Here is a 19,095-nt window from a genome sequence, read left to right as displayed (position 1 = left end):
TTGACACGGTGACACGGTGACACGGTCTCTCTCCTTCTCTACCTTCTCGTCTTCCAATTTCTCCCACCTTCCAACATTTGTACTTTCCTTCTTCCATCACCGCCTTCTTAGCTCCCTTTTTTCCGTCCTTGCCATCCACCCCTCCTTCCATCACCGCCTTCATCCCCTTTCCCATCACCGCCTTTCTTCCATCATCACCGCCTTTTCATTTCATCACCGCCCTCCGTGCGGTGAAGCCTCATCGCCTTCTTTCCCCCCCTGCGACCGTGCAGACCGCCCTCTACTGCCCCCCCAGTTTTGCCCGCACCTCAAAAAGAAACATTCGTGCTCGAGTCCTCTTCAAAACGACGACGACTCTGCACCTCGACGTGGGCCCTGGTTCGTCGGCCTGCCCTCTCCTGTCGAGGTCGTCGCCCCGCCACGTCGACCTGACGTGTTGTTATGCTCAGCTGGGTTTCTGCCCTTCACCTCTGATTCGTCCCGGACCGCGTGCCTGCTGCTCTGTGGTCGAGCTCATCGCGTGTGTTACTCGATCACTGACGAGGACTCGATTGTGCTAACAAGGCAATTGGAGTCGTCGGTGGACCCCTGTAACTGACGCGTCCGCAAATCTCGTCTCTACCGCCCCTCCAAAACACACTCACCGGGTCTGACCACCAACGGTCACCGTTCAAAATGGGTCGCAAGCCCAATCAACTCATTCTTGAGTTCTTCATTCGAGGTCCTAAGCTGGAGGACTCGAGCAACCGATACCAGCACACCTGCAAGGCCTGTGGCGAAAAGTTCCCGAAAGGCCGCATCGATAGCCTCACCAACCACCTGGTCAAAAAGTGCCAGGCCATTCCTCTCCGTGACCGTCAGCGCGTGCTCCTGCGTCTTCACGAACTCCCCGATCTCACCGAAGGTGATGCCAACAAGGATCCTAATGCTCCCGCCGGAAAGAAGGGTGACGGCTCATTCGGTAACCGCCCCAACTTCGATGGTCTGAACGTGCTCGCAGAGGCGTCCCGCCAGGTGGTTGCCTCGGATCATACCAAACGAGGCCCTGCATATGCTCAGTCCGTGACGTCCGGTGGAAAGACCGTGGTAGTTGACCCCGCGCTGGAGGCCGAGTTTACCGTTCAGTCGGATGTCAAGGATGAGGACGAGAATGCACAGGGTAAGTTCCCTGGATGATTTGACCCAAGCCGGAATTCAGCATGCTAATGATGGTTGTTTACCAGGAACTGCTCAGTCTTCTGGTACTCCTACCATTCCCGCCCTCCCCAGTCACACCTCCGACCACCCTTCTTCCATGTCCCCCCCACTGGGCGACCACTCCATGACACCCGATTCGACATCCAATGCGCGCCAGTCACAGCTCTCGATGATCGCCGCTTCTGCAAACGAGATGGTCCCTCAGGGACTGACAATGGACGACGATGGTTTGAAGATGAACCAGTGGAATCAGCAGCTTACGACCCATGAGCAGCTCCTGTTTGACAGTCTACAAGAGCATGACCCGTCCCTGACTGCTGCCACCCAGCGGGCTGCGTCGTTCCCGCGACCCATTGCGATGAACCCCAACACACAGGCCAAGGGCTTTGTTAACGAATTTGGGAACTCTACCAAGCCTGCCAAGCCCAAGGTTCGCGGCCGCTTCTCTGATGAGCGCCGTCGTGAGGTTCAAGAAGTGCGCAAGCGCGGAGCGTGCATCCGTTGCCGCATGTTGAAGAAGCCGGTACGAACTGCTTTAATCTGACGTCCCATATATGAAATGTACTGACAATAACTTTCAGTGCTCCGGCGAAACTCCTTGCACCACCTGCGCCAGTGTTGAGAGTGCTCGTCTGTGGAAACACCCTTGTATTCGAACTCGCCTGTCCGAAGAGTTCGAGCTCTACAATGCCAGTAAGTTTCATTTTGTTCGGTAAGCTATTGTCAGCTTGATGACTGACATGACTAGATCTCCACGCCACACTTGCCTACCATGACACCAACTCCATCAAGAACCAGGTCAAGTTTGAGCACTACGCTGGCCGCATTGAGGTCACCCATCTCGAGGAGAGCATGGTCTATGTCACAATCAGCGGACTTCAGGGCCACCGTGCCTCTGTCTCGGCCCTTGACCCGCAGCTTCAAGGCCTGGGCGATGACCAGTTCTCTGCACCTGCACAGGAGATCTACCTTCTGGATAGCGATGCTGATGACATTCCAAGCAAGCTGGAACTGTACATCAAAAAGACTGCTTCCCTCTTCTTCGAGCGTGAGGAGTCTAACTTCATGAAGTCCACCTTGATGCTGGCCTCGGAGCTAGCCCAGGCTAAGAAGGACACCCTGCTTGAGCGTGCCGTGGATTTGTGGGTCGCTACTCACATTCTGGTCGACAACGAGCTTACCTGGAAGACATTTTGCAACCCCACTCTTCCTCCAACCTCGATGCACTCCCTGTCCCAGCCCTCGGATGAGGGTCGCCTTCCGATCGAAGAAGTGTCGGACCCTGAGTCCTACGCTCTGCTGTGCAGCCAGCTGCGTGCTGCTATGGAAAAGCGTGCCATGCAGCTAAGCAAGTCTGTCATCAATGACCTCGAGCGCCGTCTGCTTCAGCGCCAGAAGACTGGCTGGTTTGAGACCTTCCTCGTGGCTATTGTCCTCCTGAACTGTGTCGAGCGCACTTGCTGGCTGTTCCGCTCGTGGGACAATGAAACTTTTGTGCAGCGTGTAAGTTTGACATGTCCTCCTGAGCTTGGAGTACCCAATCACTAACATCTTATAGTGGCCTTTGGACAAACGTCCCCCTTACTACTACACCCAGTCCGACCGTTTCTCTGACATCCTGCACATGCTCCTCCGCATGCGCAGCCTTCCCCCCAAGTCTGTCGTTCGCCAGGATAACGGTACCCTCAAGGCCGTCGATGGCAGCGATGAGTACGCTATGCGCTGGTTTGATATGATTCAGGTCACTCCCTACTATCTTGAGGAGCGCACCAATGCCATTTTCGACCCTCAAGATTCGCGCTCGCTTGACCTTCGCCACAGTGCTGGCTTGCTCTTGCCACACAATGCCTAGATCATGAGACACGAGTATAGATCTCTCGCTGAACATCTTGTCAGAAAGGATTTCTGAGAAATGTAACGAGTCGCAACAACGTCATTGATATTGTATGATTTCAAGGGGATGATGATCAATCGCGGGTGTGATCTTGATATCGGTGGATCCACTGCTTGATTAGAAAATACCACAAACGGAGGCATCTGGTGCAGGATCTCCGGATGAGGCAGTGGCCATCATTTTGTTCTAATTCTTCTTTATGCTATTGCAACGGTGTCTTTTGGGATCCAGATGGTGTTGTGGGGTTCGGAGGCGAATTTATCCGGGCTTTTGATTCTGTCTTGCTTCTCAAGATTAATTGTTAGGATTAAATGTCTTATTACTTGCCACTTGTTCCTTTTCTGCTAATTGAAGTAGCGTAGCTACGCTCGAGATTGTTGAATACGTGGAAGTAGTACCAGTTGAGGGCACGGATTGTCACGTGAGAACCGTATACATCTACATCAGGGAGAACTGGTGGGTGACCAAACTCTTTTTTTGGTTTTTGGGGGGGGGGGGGTTAAGAAAATCACGAAAAATCCAAAAAGATCAAACTAACTATCTGCATACCCAGGGATTCCTATTGGAGGAAGATCCTTCTCCAATCCATCCATCCATGCCCTCAATCCGTTCCCTCAACAACCACCATCTCCCGATCCATTCTCCCATATGAACCGCCAAGCAATTTCCCTTCCTGTATCCCATAAAATCAAAGCGAAACTAAAAAAAAAGAAAACCAAAGCAAAGGGACCCCTAAGTTTCCGTTCCATGCATGAATCTCAATGTCATCGGGTACAAAGACGTACAGGGTCCCGATGAATGCAAAGGAGCGATCTCCTCAAGATTCCGAAAAACCCTCCCAAATCAGTCTGAAAAACGAAAAATCAGAGTAAAAAGCAAATCCCAAATTCCTGCTGAAAATACGCAAAGTCTTCGACGTTATCATGCACGGCGAGAAAGCTGGTGATTGCCGATGCAATTCACAATTCATTGTCCCATCCGTTGCGGGACTCACCCAGATCCTCGTTAGTCTGGGAGTAAACAGGATTGCTTGGGCGCGATCGGTAGCCTTGAACAGAATCCTAATCCTCCTAGGATTGGAAAACGTTCTCCCAACCGTTCTCATTTAGGCCCTCGCCCTCCTGGATGCCCTCAACCTCATGCTCATCGTTCACAAGGTCAGTGCCATAGGCCCAATAATTGTCAGAGTCGTAAGCCCGCTGTTTGCACATTCGAAACACACTCTGGGTGTTCTCTGAGGAGATCGCCGCAGCGCAGAAGCAGGTCGTCAGAGTCAAGAAGATTCGCCGCTGCAAGCGCTTCATCGTATGCGCGATAGATTTCCACAAGCTCCAGCTCCTCTGCTTTCACCCGCTCAGCCAGATCGTTCGGAGAGAGCCCTTGGGCCTTGTGTTTGGAGATTCGCCCTTGTGCTGCTCTCATATCCATGCTGGAATTCAGACGCTTGATTATTCTCTGACCAAAGATTAGTGGATATGTACCTCTCAAGAAATTTGCCCATATCAAACTCACCCGAAGAATTGCCCTTGTGTCATCGGAATCCGCAATCCCAAATCCTTTGCGCAGCCCAATCAAATATCCATACTTCACCAGATATCGCCGACAAATTGAATGAAAAGTACCTAAAATCAACCGCGACTGTAATTTCTCACCGATAAGCTTGCTGAGACGCTCACGCATCTCCCGACTCGCTTTGATCGTGAACGTGCAGCAGATGACATCTTGTGGTTGATAGCCATGGTGAGAAAGCAGGTACGCGACGCAGGAATAACCCTCGTGCTTGTCGTCCCAGCAAGTCAGAAAGGTGCGGTGGAAAAGTTAGTTACAGGATAGACCATTTGATATAGTGAGCACAATAATGACATACCCGCCCGGGAGAGGACCATCTTCTGTCAGAATCTCGGCCAGGATAGTCACAAAACCAGGGCGCAAGTCAATGTCGTAGAAAGACCCCATTTGAAGGATCTCTGAGCTCTGGGCGATCGGCAGGCCAGGGCTGTTGACGAGAAACAACCCGCCCTGGTTTTCTCGAAAAAACAAGCAATTTGATGATACTCATTTTAGTGAATCTGTGCGTTGACTGCAGTGAATATGTTAGTAGCTTGTTGAAATATTGGAAGCTTGGTGTAGGTTGAGCGACTGAGTGCTTGTGAGGGGATGAAAAGGACGAGAGGTAGAAGGATGAGAGTTAGGAGGATGCAAGGTAGAATCGAGCAGAGTACTCACTCGATGTTGATGAGGTTGTAGATTGATGGGCGAGGAAGCAGATGGTGGTGAATAGGGAGTAGGAGGAGAAAGAATATGGACGAGGAGAAGCTTTGGGGGCGAGGAGTGGGGTTAGAGATGATGGTGATGTAGAAGGAGGAGAGTGAATAGGAGGAAGCTTTTATGTCAAGGGGAACAGAAGGAGAAAATGGTCACAAGGAGGGAGAAGGCCGAGTAAGGAAATAGAAGAGTAGAAGGGAATGTAGAGAGAGATCGTGATAATGGAGTGAACTTTGTGAGAGAAGAGACTTACCCGAGGTTCGTGGCGATGAGTAGAGGATGAGAGGTGAAGGAGGATCACGATGAGCGTCGTGCGGAGACGGAATGGATGAAGAATGGGTGGCGATGGAGGAAGAAGTCGTGACGACTAGATTGGTGATATCAGTACGTGGTTAAAGAAGTGTGGGTGAGATGAAAATGTAGATGAATAGAAGAGAGTAGAAGATCAGAAGTGAACGAGGTGGTGAGAGTAAAGAGTTGCCTGACGGTGGTGGTGCTGAGTAGAGGTGGAAGGATAAAAAGAGTAAGAAGATGAGGATACGTTGAGGGGAGCAGGATGGCGAAGGATACGTCGTCGAGACTAAATAGGGAAATCAGGGTGTTTGTCGGAGAAGTGTAGGTGAGAGGAGATCTTAACGAAGGAAAGAGAACAGATGGTGGGAAGTGAGCGAGGGCTTGCGAGCAAGGACTTACCTGAAGCGAGGCGGAGTGCCTAGAGGCAGTATGGTAGAGAGAGGTAAGATGATGATGATGATATGCGAGGGTGAAGGATCAAGATGGAGTGGAATAAATAGGATTGAAAGATGAGGTAGAAGGATGAGGCAGAAAAATGGAGGAGTAGAAGAAGAAGGATTCAAGATGATGGCGGAAGATTCTGCAGCGAAAGGAAAGATCGCCCATGGAATGTATACGAAATTAGGCTGCCTCGCAGTGAGTCTGTCTTGGACGAAGTAGTGTGCCATCTCTTTCAAGTCTACACTCCTGTATGCCTGTCCAGTATCACAACAGGGATCCCTCTCCATGGAAGGCAACTTCTTCTAGAATCGTACCCATGTAATACTCACCGAACTGGTGCCTCAAACCCCAGCCTTGCGCCAAAATTCATAGCCAGTATAGTGTGTGACTGGATGACCTCAGCTGCCTCACTCTTGGAGCATATAGCGTCCTTAGATCGGAGACTTTCGCGGAGCTCAATCTGCTAGATACAAACCATGAGATATTGGCCGTTAGTAAAGTACCTGAAACCTATGAATCGTACAATGCTCGAGACACTTAGACTTTGGGTCTTCGAGATGCTTCGAATCTACATGGAAGATAAAGTTGACACGGATCGCGGGGTTAGATGTGGTAGTATCAGCTCTTCCAAATGTGGAGGAAAAGCCGCTTGACAAAGGAGGAAGCTAGGAAGCTAGATGTCTTGTTTGGTGGAGAAGATGGATGCACGCAAAGAGAACAGTATTCACAAGGAAATCCATCACCTGAATGTAGCTAGAAGAACCAGTAGGTAGGGGATCAAGGCTTCGAGAGATGCTGGTGAATCAGTTTCGAGTTGACACGTTCCTGATAATTTCCTCGGGCAACGTGATGAAGTGAACTTAGAATATTGTTACGTCTAGGGAAACCAGCTTATGGTTCTTTTTTTGAAGTTTTATTCAACTACTTTGTCTAGTCCTCTTCCGAGTCTCTTTCGTAGGTATCATAATGTAATCAAGAATGCTTCTTCTTTGAAGCGTCAATCGTTTACTGACGGGGCGTCGAGTAGAATCTAAACAGATTATACAACCGTAGCGACTACCATGGATTCACATATTTCCGCTCCATCCCCATTTGCAATGGCGCTTAGCGGAATTTGCAGCTCATTATCACCAAACAGATAGGTATAAAGGTTCTACCCGGCAGCTTCCACTCGTTTGCTGTGGATAGCAACTTATATTTTCAACATCTCTCTTGGATCTCCCAATCTGGGCATTATTATTTCCTATTACCCCCTCTTCCATCATCTATATAAGCTTTTATTGAACCGGCTTCATCAAATTGTTGAAACAGGAATTCTATATCACAAGCCCCTAGCTTATGGCCCCGGACAGATGTAGGCTTTCTTCTGTCTTCTGCCTGGGAGCCCATGGCGTTCTGCATGGTATCCTCCTAACCGCCCTATTTAAATAACTCACATCAGTGGACGGCCCTCTTTCTTCCAGGCTCATATGGAAGAGAGAATTCGAATATGATCGACCTCCAACTTGGAGAGATCTGGATATGGTGGTGACATTGAGGGTGTGGATAGAGATGTCAATAAATTGGCTTACCCCTTTGGGGTGACCAATGAATCCGTGCGAAGTCCCGAATGAACTTCTCCTACTTCGGTAATGTGGCTCCGCAAATCATTCCAGAACCCATTCTAACATCATGAAATGTTACTCATATAGCATGTCCTTGCCTCAACGAATCTCCGCTTTACTTTGAATACTTTTCTCGACCTGGAAAGGTCTCAGGGATAGTCGATATCCTGGTTTAGAGCCAACGCAAGCTTCTTGCCTTTCACCACGCTGTCAAGATCGGCGTCACACACATCTCGCAACCTTCTCTATGGCGCTGAAGTCGTAAGGAAATCTACTCTAGAGTACGGGTTGTTCCTGTAACGCATGCTAGAGCCTCAAATGGAACTAACTGAAACTAGACAGCTTGGGTAGCCTTCTTCAACTGGCAGGGTCTCTGCTCCAGGGTACTTACAAATTGCTCGTTTTTCACCACGCCGTCGAGATCGGGTTCCCACGTATCTCGCAACTTTCTCTAGGTACGACGCTGACGCGGTAAGTCGATCTCCTCCTGAGCATGAACTGTGCTTGTAACACAGGCCAGAGTCTCAAATAGAGCTTACTGACACTATACAGCTCTCATCCGTTTCAAGGAAAATTCTACTCACGCTTCCACGCCATACCCGGGAAAGCCCGGTCTATGGACATCAAGCAAGTCCATTGCCGGTATCAAGCCTTCCAACCAATCATTTTGAAGCCATACGCCGATATCAACAACCCGGAGGAGCGACTCAGATCTGAAATGTTCTTCTGTTCTCTTTCATTCGTCAACGCGTTCCCTTCCACTACTCTCGACACGAAAACCTCTATTCCTCTATTCCTTACTATCCATGCTGGATCCGAAGACATTGACATCTCGCACGTGTGGGAGATCGACGATTGATGAACACACTTACCGCCTCGAAACGAAATACTACATCAAAGATACAGGCTAGACAGCAGATGGTGGAGCACAAGGCCTAGTGGCAATCTCGCGCGTGGCTCGTCGCATCGGGGATTGATTTAAGAGTGTCATTGTTGCACTTGGCTCTTCACAACTTTTGCCTCGACCTCACTCCTGTGTCCATTTCACAGTGGCAAACGGCCAAGGTCTTTCTGAGAGCTGCGCAATTCTTTAATTAGACTCATCCGACTACGTCGCTATCAAAGGCTCGCGAGATTTATATAAAACCGCGAATGACGTCTGACCGCATGCCTTTTTGATTATTGGCTGGGAATTTACGGCTACTCAATGTTTCCAACAGCACACAAAGGCTTATTATTGGCTTTTGTACGTTGATGATTTCTCCCCCCCCCCCCGCCCCTTCGTTAATCGGTCACTAATTCGAGATTTGGGAAGAAACAAATGGGGTATGCAAATAGAGATCCCCTGTTCTCAAAGACGTCACCAATATACAGCCCAGTGCTGCGTCGGTAGTAGCCAAAAGTACTTACTACCGAGTTATTCCCCCTCGACCTGGATGTAACGATGACCATGAGGTTGACAATGGCCCTGTGCCGTTGGCGCTGGAGATATGGACCGCCCTAAACCACCCACCCTGCAAGAGAGCAAGTAGGATAGAAATAAGGGCCGAACTTCTAGAGTCTGGAGGCACAATGGTAATTAGAGGCTCCTGCCCGAGAGTTGTCTAGTTATACGCAATAATATCCCATCTTAATTTGACAGTATCTAAAGCACGACTTGAAAAATCTAAAAGATCGTACAAGTGTCCCACCACGCTCCATGATTCAAATAGTTCATAACATAGAAAGAAAAGTAAATAATACACAAACCCATCCTCCTCTCACGGCGTCACAGTCCCCAAATCCATCGTCCCCGACCCCTGCCCCTGCGCCCCTGGCAGGAAACTCTGTTCCAGAACAACGGCATAAAACTTGCCTTCCTCAGATGTATCATGATACCTCCCCGCAGAAAGAACAGCCCTATCCCACCCAAAGAACAAACTTTAGGTTAGCTTCATGGCACGAATAGAGAAAAGAGAATAGAGGAACTAAACATACCATCCTTTGTACTTTGGCTGATTGAAAATATCAGTGAACACCTTCAAAATATGTAGAGGTAGTTCCAGGATTGAAGGGAGGTCGGGACCGTCGCCGCAGATGGGGAGGCCCAGTTTGTTGACGGGGAGGTAGGCCACTTCGGCGGTGTTGTGGGGGTTACGCGTTTCCTGGAAGATGACGAGGCGGCGGGAGAGTTGTGGTTGGGGCTTGTTCATTGTGGTGATGGTATGGGATAGAGGGCTGAGTATTGTATTTGGATTGTCTCTTAGACAATATGACTTTGGGTATCAGATATCAGCCTGTGGATGTAGCGCGAATTCGGTTGCTGGTGAATTCGAATTCAAAGTTTTGTCTGCCTGGCAGGCTGGGAATAAGCTCGTGCCTGGCGCTTGAGGCGCTAATTTATCTGTGAGACGCAGTTAGATTGATTCAAAGAAAGAAGGAGAATTGTAACTCTGATATTCTCTTACTCGAAGACCCGTGAAGCTAAATGCAGGTCTGACTGGCTGTTTGGAAAATTCGCGATTTGGACAGGCTCGGCTTATCGCGTGGAGGGGGAAAGCGCGGGGCAAGAAAGGGGGGGGGGGCCGAGACTGTGTAGTGTATTTTATCTGCGCCACCACGAGGGGGACCTGGAGATAGATCGCGACAGGATAGATTGGATCGCGATGGGGTCGGGAGGTATTTGGCTTTTGTTGAATCTCGAATTACGGGGAGTCTTAAGACTTAGCGCAGTGCTTCTTGTCATTTGCCGTGCGCGCTTGTAGTGGTGGGGCTTGAGGGGGAGAAGGTCCGTTACGAGCGCGTGGATTCTTGACGATTGATTTGATGGTGGCTAATGGACAAGATTTCATCGCTTCAAGGTTGATAAATATACTCTTTGATATGTACATGCTTATGGTTGTTTATTTTTGAAGGGACCAGTCTCTAGTGGGGCCTTGAAATACAGTCATAACAGTAGAGAAGAAGCAACAAGATCTTATCTAAACAATACTATGGATATAGAACAACCAAGAAGGTAACACAGAACAGAAAAGGTTCTGATCAAAAGATAAAAGCGAAAGACATTGGGTATCATGGAAGAGAAAGAAGGTATCATGAAGGCTTCAAAAAGAAAAAGAGGAAAAACGAAGGAAACACAAGTAGACTGCACAGGAATGGAAACCTGCCAAAAAGTAGCCAAAACTTGAAACACAAAACATAGCAGGCATTATACCTAGATTATTATAGATTAAGCATCAAGTTCACCATCAAGAACTCTCCGCGCCGCATCCAGACGGCGCCGAAGGACACATGCAGCTTTCAAATCTGGATCGGGCGAGGTCGTGATAGCCTGTAGGTCCATGCAGACCTTTCCAAGACTGGAGAACAGCTGCTCCAGCATCTGAGTGTCATCATCGTTGATACCACCGGATACAGGAGTTGCAGAGCTCGGGTGTGGACTCGAAGCTGCGCGCACCGTCGAAACAAGAGATGAAACCAGGGATGTCGGTGTCGCGGAGCCAGCTGTAGATCTTTGTGCTGGAGATTGCTGAACCTCGACCGGAGTAGCATTGGCTTCTTCGCGAGGAAGACGGGGCGTCGCGGAGCGGTCGTTTTCAACGGTAGAGCTGGCGCGGTGGCTGTGGTGCTGGTGACGCAGTTCATGGTTGAACCTGCGATCCCAGTATAGAATGTCGTCGTCGTCGTCGGGCAGATGCTCCTCACCCTCCGTAGCCGTAGCAAATGTACCAACGGTCGAGACGGAGAGAGAGCTGTTAGTGCGCGAGTGTCGCACCGAGTGCGAGTTTGTGGGTCGCGTCGTTTCCACGGAGCCATGGGAGCTGACGCTGACACGACGCATTTGCTGCGAGAAGTTGCCTAGGGCACTGTGGAGAATGAAATGCTCGTAATCGAACGCGTCTTCACGTTCCTCGTGAGGCGTGGCAAGGTCTGCATCGAGCGGTTCGCGCAGAATCTCGTCCAGCGCTTCTCGATCAATGTCGCCGTCGTCATAGTAGTCGCCCTCCTCGGCATCCTCGTACATGCTCTCTGCAGCGGACTCACGGCCATCGTACTCGTTATGCTCATGACCCCGCCATGATTCATCTGTGTCTTGCGAGAGATCAGGGCTTTGCTCCGCAGGGCTGTCACCAGTGCGCTCTGGATTATAAGACCCGTTCCGGTCTTTCGAGGCTATCTCCGTATACTGTCGAGATTGAGTCTCGCGCGCGTATTCTGAGCTTCCGTCACGTCGAGGATTCGACCCACGACTGCTACGGCCGTCGCGGACCTCCAGGCCGTTCTGATACCAAGGGTCCGCAGCAGTCAAAGGACTCGGCGTTCGCAGACTTTGCAAGCTGCGCCGTCGCAGATTGTCCTCTTGCGTCCGTACCTTGAGCGAGGAGATCTTGATGTGAAGACCCTTCATCTGGTACTGAAGATCGCGTACTTGCAGCTGCGACTGCGCACGACTGGGCGGGCCGTATGAGCTGTAGACTGGGCTGAAGGCGCCTCCATTGGATCTGGACTCATCCTCCTCCGAAATTCCCAAGCCTCTCGGTGAGGAACAAGATGAGCTATCTTCGCGGATGACGGGAGACTGGATCGCCGGAGATCCACTGGAGACTGGAGAGTGTGATGGTTGAGGTGATTGTGCTTGTAAATGTGGGGGTCGTATAGACGAGATCGATGCCCGATGCGTGAGGTACGACCGTGTAGGTTCATACTGAAAGGACCGATCGTCATTATAGAAATTGGACGTGCTGCTTGATCCCATCGCCGAGACCGACCGAGACACCCCTTTCGTATCCGTGGACAAACTCGACTCAGCCGGGAAATTGGTCTCGCTGTGCACGCGAGAATGGCGACTGTTCGAGGCATCTTGCGATGAGATGAATGACTGGCGACGCAAAGTCGAGCCCTTGCGATCGGCCTTGGAAATCGACCGATACAATCCACCGGGGTGCAGGCCCATAGGCGAGGTATTGCCCGGCGCGGACGGCGAAGGCGAAGGCGTAAGACGCACCGAGGAGCGAGCGCGATTCAAATTGCCCTCCATCAACTGCGAAACAAGTCAGTTTCCCTCTGGAATGTTCCAATGCTTCATCCATTGTCTGCCACGCTAGATCTCCACATACCGTCAGGCGCTTCTTTGCATTCTCCAGAATCCTCTCTGCTTCACTGCTCAAGATCGCCGACGAGAACTCTTCTCCAGGACCCTTGCCCTTGACAGCAGATGTCACGATGCTGCTGTTAGGCAATTCAGAGCCAATCTTGACCTCATCCCCGCTGCCAGTCTTGCTTCCACTCTCCACCACGTGGGCGTTCGGTGACACCTCCGGCGCACTCTGGGGCGAAGACGCCTCTCCCGAAGACCGCCCGCTTCGCCCGCTCACCGTCGAGCTGGAGCTACTACTCAACTCCACATTCGCCGATTCCTGATTCCCAATCGCAGGCGAGTGAGTGCGTTGCAGTGGCGATCCTCTTAACCCCAGTCTCCGCTGCTGTTGTTGTTGTTGTTGTTGCTGCTCCTCCTGCTGCGGCCCCTGCTGGTCCTGCGAATCCACAACCTCGTCAAAACCGTCAGCCCACGCCGGGGACATCTCCTCCCCAATATCGGACAACCGCCGACTGGCATTCATCTCGTCATGGGTGCGATGGCGGGAAAAATTTTTCTTGGGGCGAGCGGAGCCAGCATGGGGGTCAGCGGCGTTGTAGCGCGCGTTCAAGTTGGTCAAGTAGACGAGTGTGGAGGGTGGGGAGGGAGTTTGGGATTCGCGCTCGCTGCCGTCATACGGCAGGATCATGTCCGGGTCGGTCAGGGTGAGGGAGGGCATGCGTGACGATGGAGGGCCCGGGGGCCGGGGAGGTTTTTGTTGGAATGTGACGATTGAGAGGTAGAGATGAGAGAGAGGGAGAGAGAGAAAAGGAGAGAAGAAAGAGGACTCTAGTACTCCGTACAGTAATTTCAGTCGCCAAGTTTAGTCTGTCGAGTTCGGCTCGTTCGTTGGGGGTCCTGGTACCCTAGCAAAAGTGCCCCTAACGGGCGTGTTGGTGGATGCGGCTTAGCGGGCTGTGATCATTGCCCGTTCGGGAAGGGCGCGGTTGAAGATGTGAAGATATTCGGAGTGTTCGTTGGTTGGGACAGAGTGGACAGTCGCTTTGGATGTGTAGATTGAGGAGTCGAAAAGCAAAGTGGTTGGTTGAGGAGTGGAAGTGTATTGGGGGTTGTCGAGGAAGAAGTAGACGAGTCACTTTTTCTTTCCCCTCGGACTCTCTGGACTACTACTATGGACTGCCGAATCGACAAGGCATTTGTATTGTGTTCCACTGTTCATGCCAGCGAGCTTCATAGAGTTCTTAGCTCGGCCAGTGTTTAATTACACCTCCACCCTCGCGCTTTGGTAAGCAAACCAGTCTGACCAAGCGAACAGTCTCAGGAGTCTAGAGCGCCCCGTGCTCACTCTACCGTGGCCAATGGCAATAACTTTCATTCAAATAAAAGAGTGTACATGCCCCCAGCTTCGTACAGTCGTACATAGCTCATCACTTAAAGGAGTAGGTGTACCAGGGGTGGCTGCACGTTGAGCGAAGAAGCAAGGATGATTCCATCTGGTTTCAGGTGGCTCCAGTCTTCGGGCCGAAAAGGCTAAGCAGCACAATTTGAATGGAACGAACCCCTGAGATGATGAGATCCCGCGGGTGCAGTCCCACGGGAATAATCCACGGTAGAGTGGAGACTCATTTCATCCGATGATTGGAGGGATGAAACGGAATAATAACAGTTCCTGGATAAATGTATAGAAGATAGTCTAGAGGAGTATGTACGGTAGACCATCCTTGTTACTCGCTAAGGTAGAATGCCAGGACATACTGCCTGGATCGTCACAATAAAAATGCTTTTATGCTGTTGATTCGCGACTCCGTTTGTACAGATTACAAAATAACATCCATGGGGGGAAAAACGCCCTTCAAACTGTATCCAAAAACAAATCATCCAAGCAAAATGCCCAATGCTCATATCTATACTTTCTCAAGCAGCAGCTTGGCACCGCTAGCCGCCGGTCCGGCCTTCTTCTCGCCCTTGCCAGACTCCGAGGCCTGCGTCAGAGCCTTCTTGTTCTTCTTCAGAGTCTTGAGCAACTCAGCCTTGCCCTGGAACTCGTCCGACTCGGCCATCGCGACAATCACAAAGGTGTTGGGGCCGGTCGCCCACTCCACAACCTCGTCCCGGATCTGCTCATACAACAGATCGTGGAAGTTCAACGGTGGAGACACCTTCTCCACGGACTTGGTGGCGGGGTTATAACGACCGCCCTGCACGAGGGACTTGAGGAGACGGCCAAAGGCAGCAGAGTCGCGCTGTTCGGACTGGGTCTTGGCGGCGTTGGCAACGGCTTGCAGGGCAGCAGTCTTGTCACCAGAGGATCCGAACAGGACCTCGCCGACGAACTGGCAGCCAAAGGAGGTCTCCAGAAGAGCCTCGGCACGGGCAGCAATAAAGGCAAGTAGGGTGGGTGAAGCGGCCACAGCCAGCTCGCTGCGCCGGATAGCGGGGTCTTTCTTCGAGGTTTCTTTCCGGATCTCACGAATCTCATTCAACACCCCCAAATCGGCCTCGGGCAGGAGCCACTTGACGCGATCACCTGCGAAGGGGAACAGGACAGCAGCACGAGCGACCAGATCGTTGACCTGGCGGAATAGTTCCTCATTACGAGCCTCCTCGGCATCGTTCTGGTTGAGAAGTTCCGAGAAGATCGACTTGCCGCTCAGTTTTGTGTCGTCAATCACTTCGTATGCGGCTAGAATCACCATGTGACCGTTCGCATCCCCTGCCATCGCCTTGATGGTATCCCTGTAGAATCGTAGCAGCAGCTTACGGTCCTTGGCGTTGGCATAGGCCAGACTCAGGCACATCAGACGAGAGCCAGACGCGGTGAAAGCCAAGTTCTTCACCAGATCGCCCTCTTCGTCACCCTTGAGCAACTCGATGAATTCGTTCGCCTCGTTGCTGCCAGGCTTTGTGTTGAGGAAATATTGCAACATGGCATCGTGCAAGAGAGTGAAACCGGTGGTCTTCTTCTGGACCATATGGTTGATGAGCTCATGCAAGAAGTGCATGATAGGTCCCCGCTTTTCAGGGTGCGCCTCCAAGATCTTAACCAGATCCGAAGTCTCCTTGTCATCCTGGAAGATGGCAAACTCGGGGCCGTACCACTCACGGAGGATCCGTCGGCGCTGCTCCTTGGACGCAACTGTGCGGTAGATATCGTCCAGAATCCATGATGCCTCGGGGTGACGAATCAGACGCTTGACGTGGCCGTAAAACTCGGGAATGATCAGGTCGCGGGTTTCTGCATCACCGTGCACAATTAACTTGCCCACCAAGAACTTGGCGTAGCGGCTCTGCGCCAACTCCTTGTAGCTGCCCTTCAACTCCTGCGCAATCTGCTTGCGCTGCTCCAGGTTGCCGTACTTCAGGGCAGTCTGGATGATTCGCACAGAGTCATGCTTGAACACGAAATCGCTGACACGACCGGTGATAATCTCGAATAGCTCCTTGATGAGCTTCTTGCGTTGTTCCAGAGGGACGTGGGACTTGCGGCGCAGCTGCTCCCAAAGCTTCTTGGAGCGGGCGATCGTGTCGGCGTTGGGCTTGGCAGCCTTGCGCTCCTGTTGGAGGGCCTTTTGCTTCGCATGGGACTCGCGGGAGGTGCTACCTAGTTAGATCATGCGTGTTAGTCTCGTCCAACTTCATTGCCAGCAGGCATAGCGGGTAGGAAGACATACTCTTCGCCTCGCCATTTTGTTGCTTGTTATCCTTCTTGTCCGACTTGGCGCTCTCCTCCTCCTCCTCCTCCTCCTCCTCCTCGTCGTCGCTCACATCGTCCATTTCAACATCATCGGGTGTGGCATCCAGATCATCGAAATCGTCGTCTCCGTCATCCGAAGAAAGATTGTCCATATCGAAATCGTCCCCGTCATCCTCAGAGTCCTCTTGTTGAACCTTCTTCTTGGAAGCCTTCTTGTCAGACTTGCCAGACTTGCCAGACTTGAAATCCTTTTAGAAGAAGCAGCAGCGCTCTTCTTCGCCGGTGCGACAGTCTTGGACTTCTTCACAGGTGCGGAGACCTGGCTCTTGCTCCGCTTTCCATTGCGGTCCTCGGCGGCGTCGACACGACGCTTGACACCAGCCATTGTCAATATAGGTCACAGCGACGCTGATTTGATGTCTGGACTAGGTAGGGATAAAAAGGTGCGTGGGATTCCGAGCTGTTAATGCTCGGCGTGCTGGTGGATAATTTTTTTGATTTACAGGCGGAGGGAGTTTTTTTTGCCGGTTGTTTGCAGAGTTTGCACCGATAAGAGCCAGCGACTGGCTTGGCGGAAGCGTACGATTTGAAGATGTACTTTGGGGGAAAGCCTCTTTAACTTCGATCCCACGAAGTAAATAATCAATTATTGAACATAATGATTAACTGATGATTCGTTTGACAATGTATATAGCCACTTCTAAATAGAATGGTGTAGAACGAGAGACTTGGTCTTGCCGTGCCGTCATTATAACCAGTCCTCGATCGATGAGGAAGAGAAAAAAAGGGAAAGGAAAGATAGAATATACAAAGAAAGAACCAAAAAACGAAAGCTGTGTATCATCCCTCGTGAGACATCTGCATCCATCAAGGACGACTGCGTGCCCAGTGAATATCATCGAGAAACACAAGTACATGGCGTGGTTCCATCACGCCACCCGATAAGCCAGAACGCCCCGAGAAATCGAACCAAATGTCGGGAAAAAAATATCGTCTCATCATGTATGTTCAAATCATCCTTCATTTATCGTTCTCAAGGGCGGGCGCTACTGTAGTCGTCGGTGTCTTGACGGCGCCCAACTCCGATCCACCCCCACTCTGTCCACGCTTCCTGCCAGGGATGTGGAACCCGAACGATGTAGACGACTTGTTCGCGGGTTGTTGCGTGTCGTTGGATGAGTCGCCAAAGCGGGCGAAAATTCCCTTTTTCTTGGGTTTGGCGTCGTCGTTGAGACCGACATCCTCAAAAGTTTCTTCTTCCATGCGTTCGGGCCGTTCGAAACTGGTGGATCGCATGGAGGGGGAGTTGATATGGGAGAAGCGGGAGTCGAGGGATGTCCGGGAGGGCGCGGCTTCGGCGTATATCACCGGGGAGCGTGCAGAGATGTCCTGCGAGAGATTAGTATGGGGTTGTATTTCCGGTAGCCCGTAGATGGCAATGGGAGTGCATACGAAGGACCGGCGATAAGAATCGAATGATTCGCGGGATATGGAGAAAGGCTCATTCTCATCGACCAGGTCACGATGTTTTGTTGTCGATCGCGCCGAGCCGGGGTATCGGTGCCAGAAGCTTTGTTTCTCAGGGGGTGAGGGCTATGGATGGTCAGTCAGTGCCGGTCTCTTACTGTGCCTCTGGTCGCATTGTTTCGAGTTTCGAGAAGGAGACTATACCGGAAGATAAACGCCGCTATCGTTCACGACTATCCGGACCCATCACGATTAGCATACAATTCCAGTGAAGAATATCGATCCGTTATTGCACAACGGACTTCGTGCAATAACGGACTTCATATCCCGTCGAGACATACCGCACAATTTGTACTCGGGAGGCGGTTGGCCATCACAACTGCGGCGCATAGTAATGGGACCCGGGCGGTCGTTCGGGGACAAACGGGCCTCGTCAAAGCCATCGGACTCGAGGCCATTGGGCTGGGGCTTTCGACCAAGAAGATTGCGAAAAGGAGGCATGTTGGAAGGACAGTAGAATTGGTGCTGTAAGCGGGAAAAGAGGAACCACCAGAGGAGAAAGGGACGGAACGAGAAGGAGGGGACCAACTGGAGACTTCTTCTTCACATGATCTGCGCCCGCCCTTTCCGTACACTTAGTTACTGAGTACTCCGAGTACTACGACTACAGTGCTACTACAAGTTCACTCTCACGCTACGTCATGGCTGATCTTCGGTCTTGTCCTCCTCCTCAATCCTTCTTGGTGCATTTCCTCCAGCGAACCACAATCTATTGATGTGTCTCTCATCATCCCCCGGTAAGGATCGCGATCAGCCACTCTACGTAAGATGGCTTGTTCCTGTCCCATCCCCTTTTTGTGGACCGATGGTCCTACAATCCTGTTCCTGACACCGCCCTCGCTGCGCTTCCCCTGCCCCCGATGAGGCAGTGCCCGCGTGAGCAGCTGGTGGTGCAATAATAATGCATTGAAGCTACGCTCAGGGCCAAATTTCAGTGTTTCTGAATGGCCAACTCACAACCAGCTAAAAAGTTTGGGAAACTGAACTCCTGCCCAGTCTCAGCCTGACGGTTGCCTCTGGAAATCTCAGGACAGAAAAGTATACTCTCAGCACAACCGGTATACAACCCTGTCCATTTACGTAGTTGATCTGCCTTTGTGTT

The 19,095-nt window shown here is 51.2% G+C and overlaps 7 protein-coding genes across 7 annotated transcripts; 2 read left to right on the top strand and 5 right to left on the bottom strand.

Moving 5' to 3' along the window:
• Positions 1-675: 675 nt before the first annotated feature.
• On the top strand, positions 676-3,049 carry N7458_011897 (uncharacterized protein; the record flags this gene model as incomplete). Its single annotated transcript, XM_056915279.1, has 5 exons — positions 676-1,159; positions 1,224-1,720; positions 1,779-1,890; positions 1,946-2,700; positions 2,756-3,049. 5 exons carry the CDS (start codon positions 676-678, stop codon positions 3,047-3,049), a joined length of 2,142 nt encoding a protein of 713 aa, XP_056760033.1.
• Positions 3,050-4,273: 1,224 nt separating this feature from the next.
• N7458_011896 (uncharacterized protein) lies at positions 4,274-5,047 on the bottom strand (the record flags this gene model as incomplete). The annotated part of the gene is made up of 3 exons (XM_056915278.1): positions 4,274-4,546; positions 4,604-4,754; positions 4,959-5,047. 3 exons carry the CDS (start codon positions 5,045-5,047, stop codon positions 4,274-4,276), a joined length of 513 nt encoding a protein of 170 aa, XP_056760032.1.
• Positions 5,048-7,942: 2,895 nt separating this feature from the next.
• On the top strand, positions 7,943-8,554 carry N7458_011895 (uncharacterized protein; the record flags this gene model as incomplete). Its single annotated transcript, XM_056915277.1, has 3 exons — positions 7,943-7,956; positions 8,038-8,166; positions 8,248-8,554. 3 exons carry the CDS (start codon positions 7,943-7,945, stop codon positions 8,552-8,554), a joined length of 450 nt encoding a protein of 149 aa, XP_056760031.1.
• A 901-nt stretch (positions 8,555-9,455) lies between these two features.
• N7458_011894 (uncharacterized protein) lies at positions 9,456-9,887 on the bottom strand (the record flags this gene model as incomplete). The annotated part of the gene is made up of 2 exons (XM_056915276.1): positions 9,456-9,615; positions 9,673-9,887. 2 exons carry the CDS (start codon positions 9,885-9,887, stop codon positions 9,456-9,458), a joined length of 375 nt encoding a protein of 124 aa, XP_056760030.1.
• Positions 9,888-10,903: 1,016 nt separating this feature from the next.
• Positions 10,904-13,490, bottom strand: N7458_011893 (uncharacterized protein; the record flags this gene model as incomplete). The annotated part of the gene is made up of 2 exons (XM_056915275.1): positions 10,904-12,715; positions 12,792-13,490. 2 exons carry the CDS (start codon positions 13,488-13,490, stop codon positions 10,904-10,906), a joined length of 2,511 nt encoding a protein of 836 aa, XP_056760029.1.
• Positions 13,491-14,676: 1,186 nt separating this feature from the next.
• N7458_011892 (uncharacterized protein) lies at positions 14,677-16,851 on the bottom strand (the record flags this gene model as incomplete). The annotated part of the gene is made up of 3 exons (XM_056915274.1): positions 14,677-16,373; positions 16,444-16,714; positions 16,756-16,851. 3 exons carry the CDS (start codon positions 16,849-16,851, stop codon positions 14,677-14,679), a joined length of 2,064 nt encoding a protein of 687 aa, XP_056760028.1.
• A 635-nt stretch (positions 16,852-17,486) lies between these two features.
• On the bottom strand, positions 17,487-18,434 carry N7458_011891 (uncharacterized protein; the record flags this gene model as incomplete). The annotated part of the gene is made up of 4 exons (XM_056915273.1): positions 17,487-17,855; positions 17,919-18,059; positions 18,138-18,166; positions 18,275-18,434. The coding sequence occupies 4 exons, from the start codon at positions 18,432-18,434 to the stop codon at positions 17,487-17,489; spliced, it is 699 nt and encodes a 232-aa protein (XP_056760027.1).
• Between the last annotated feature and the right edge of the window lie 661 nt (positions 18,435-19,095).

The sequence above is a fragment of the Penicillium daleae genome, assembly GCF_028827525.1.
Source record: "Penicillium daleae strain IBT 16125 chromosome Unknown utg000009l_segment0_segment0, whole genome shotgun sequence".
Lineage (NCBI taxonomy): Eukaryota > Fungi > Ascomycota > Eurotiomycetes > Eurotiales > Aspergillaceae > Penicillium > Penicillium daleae.
This window is presented reverse-complemented; position numbering and strand designations above follow the sequence as displayed.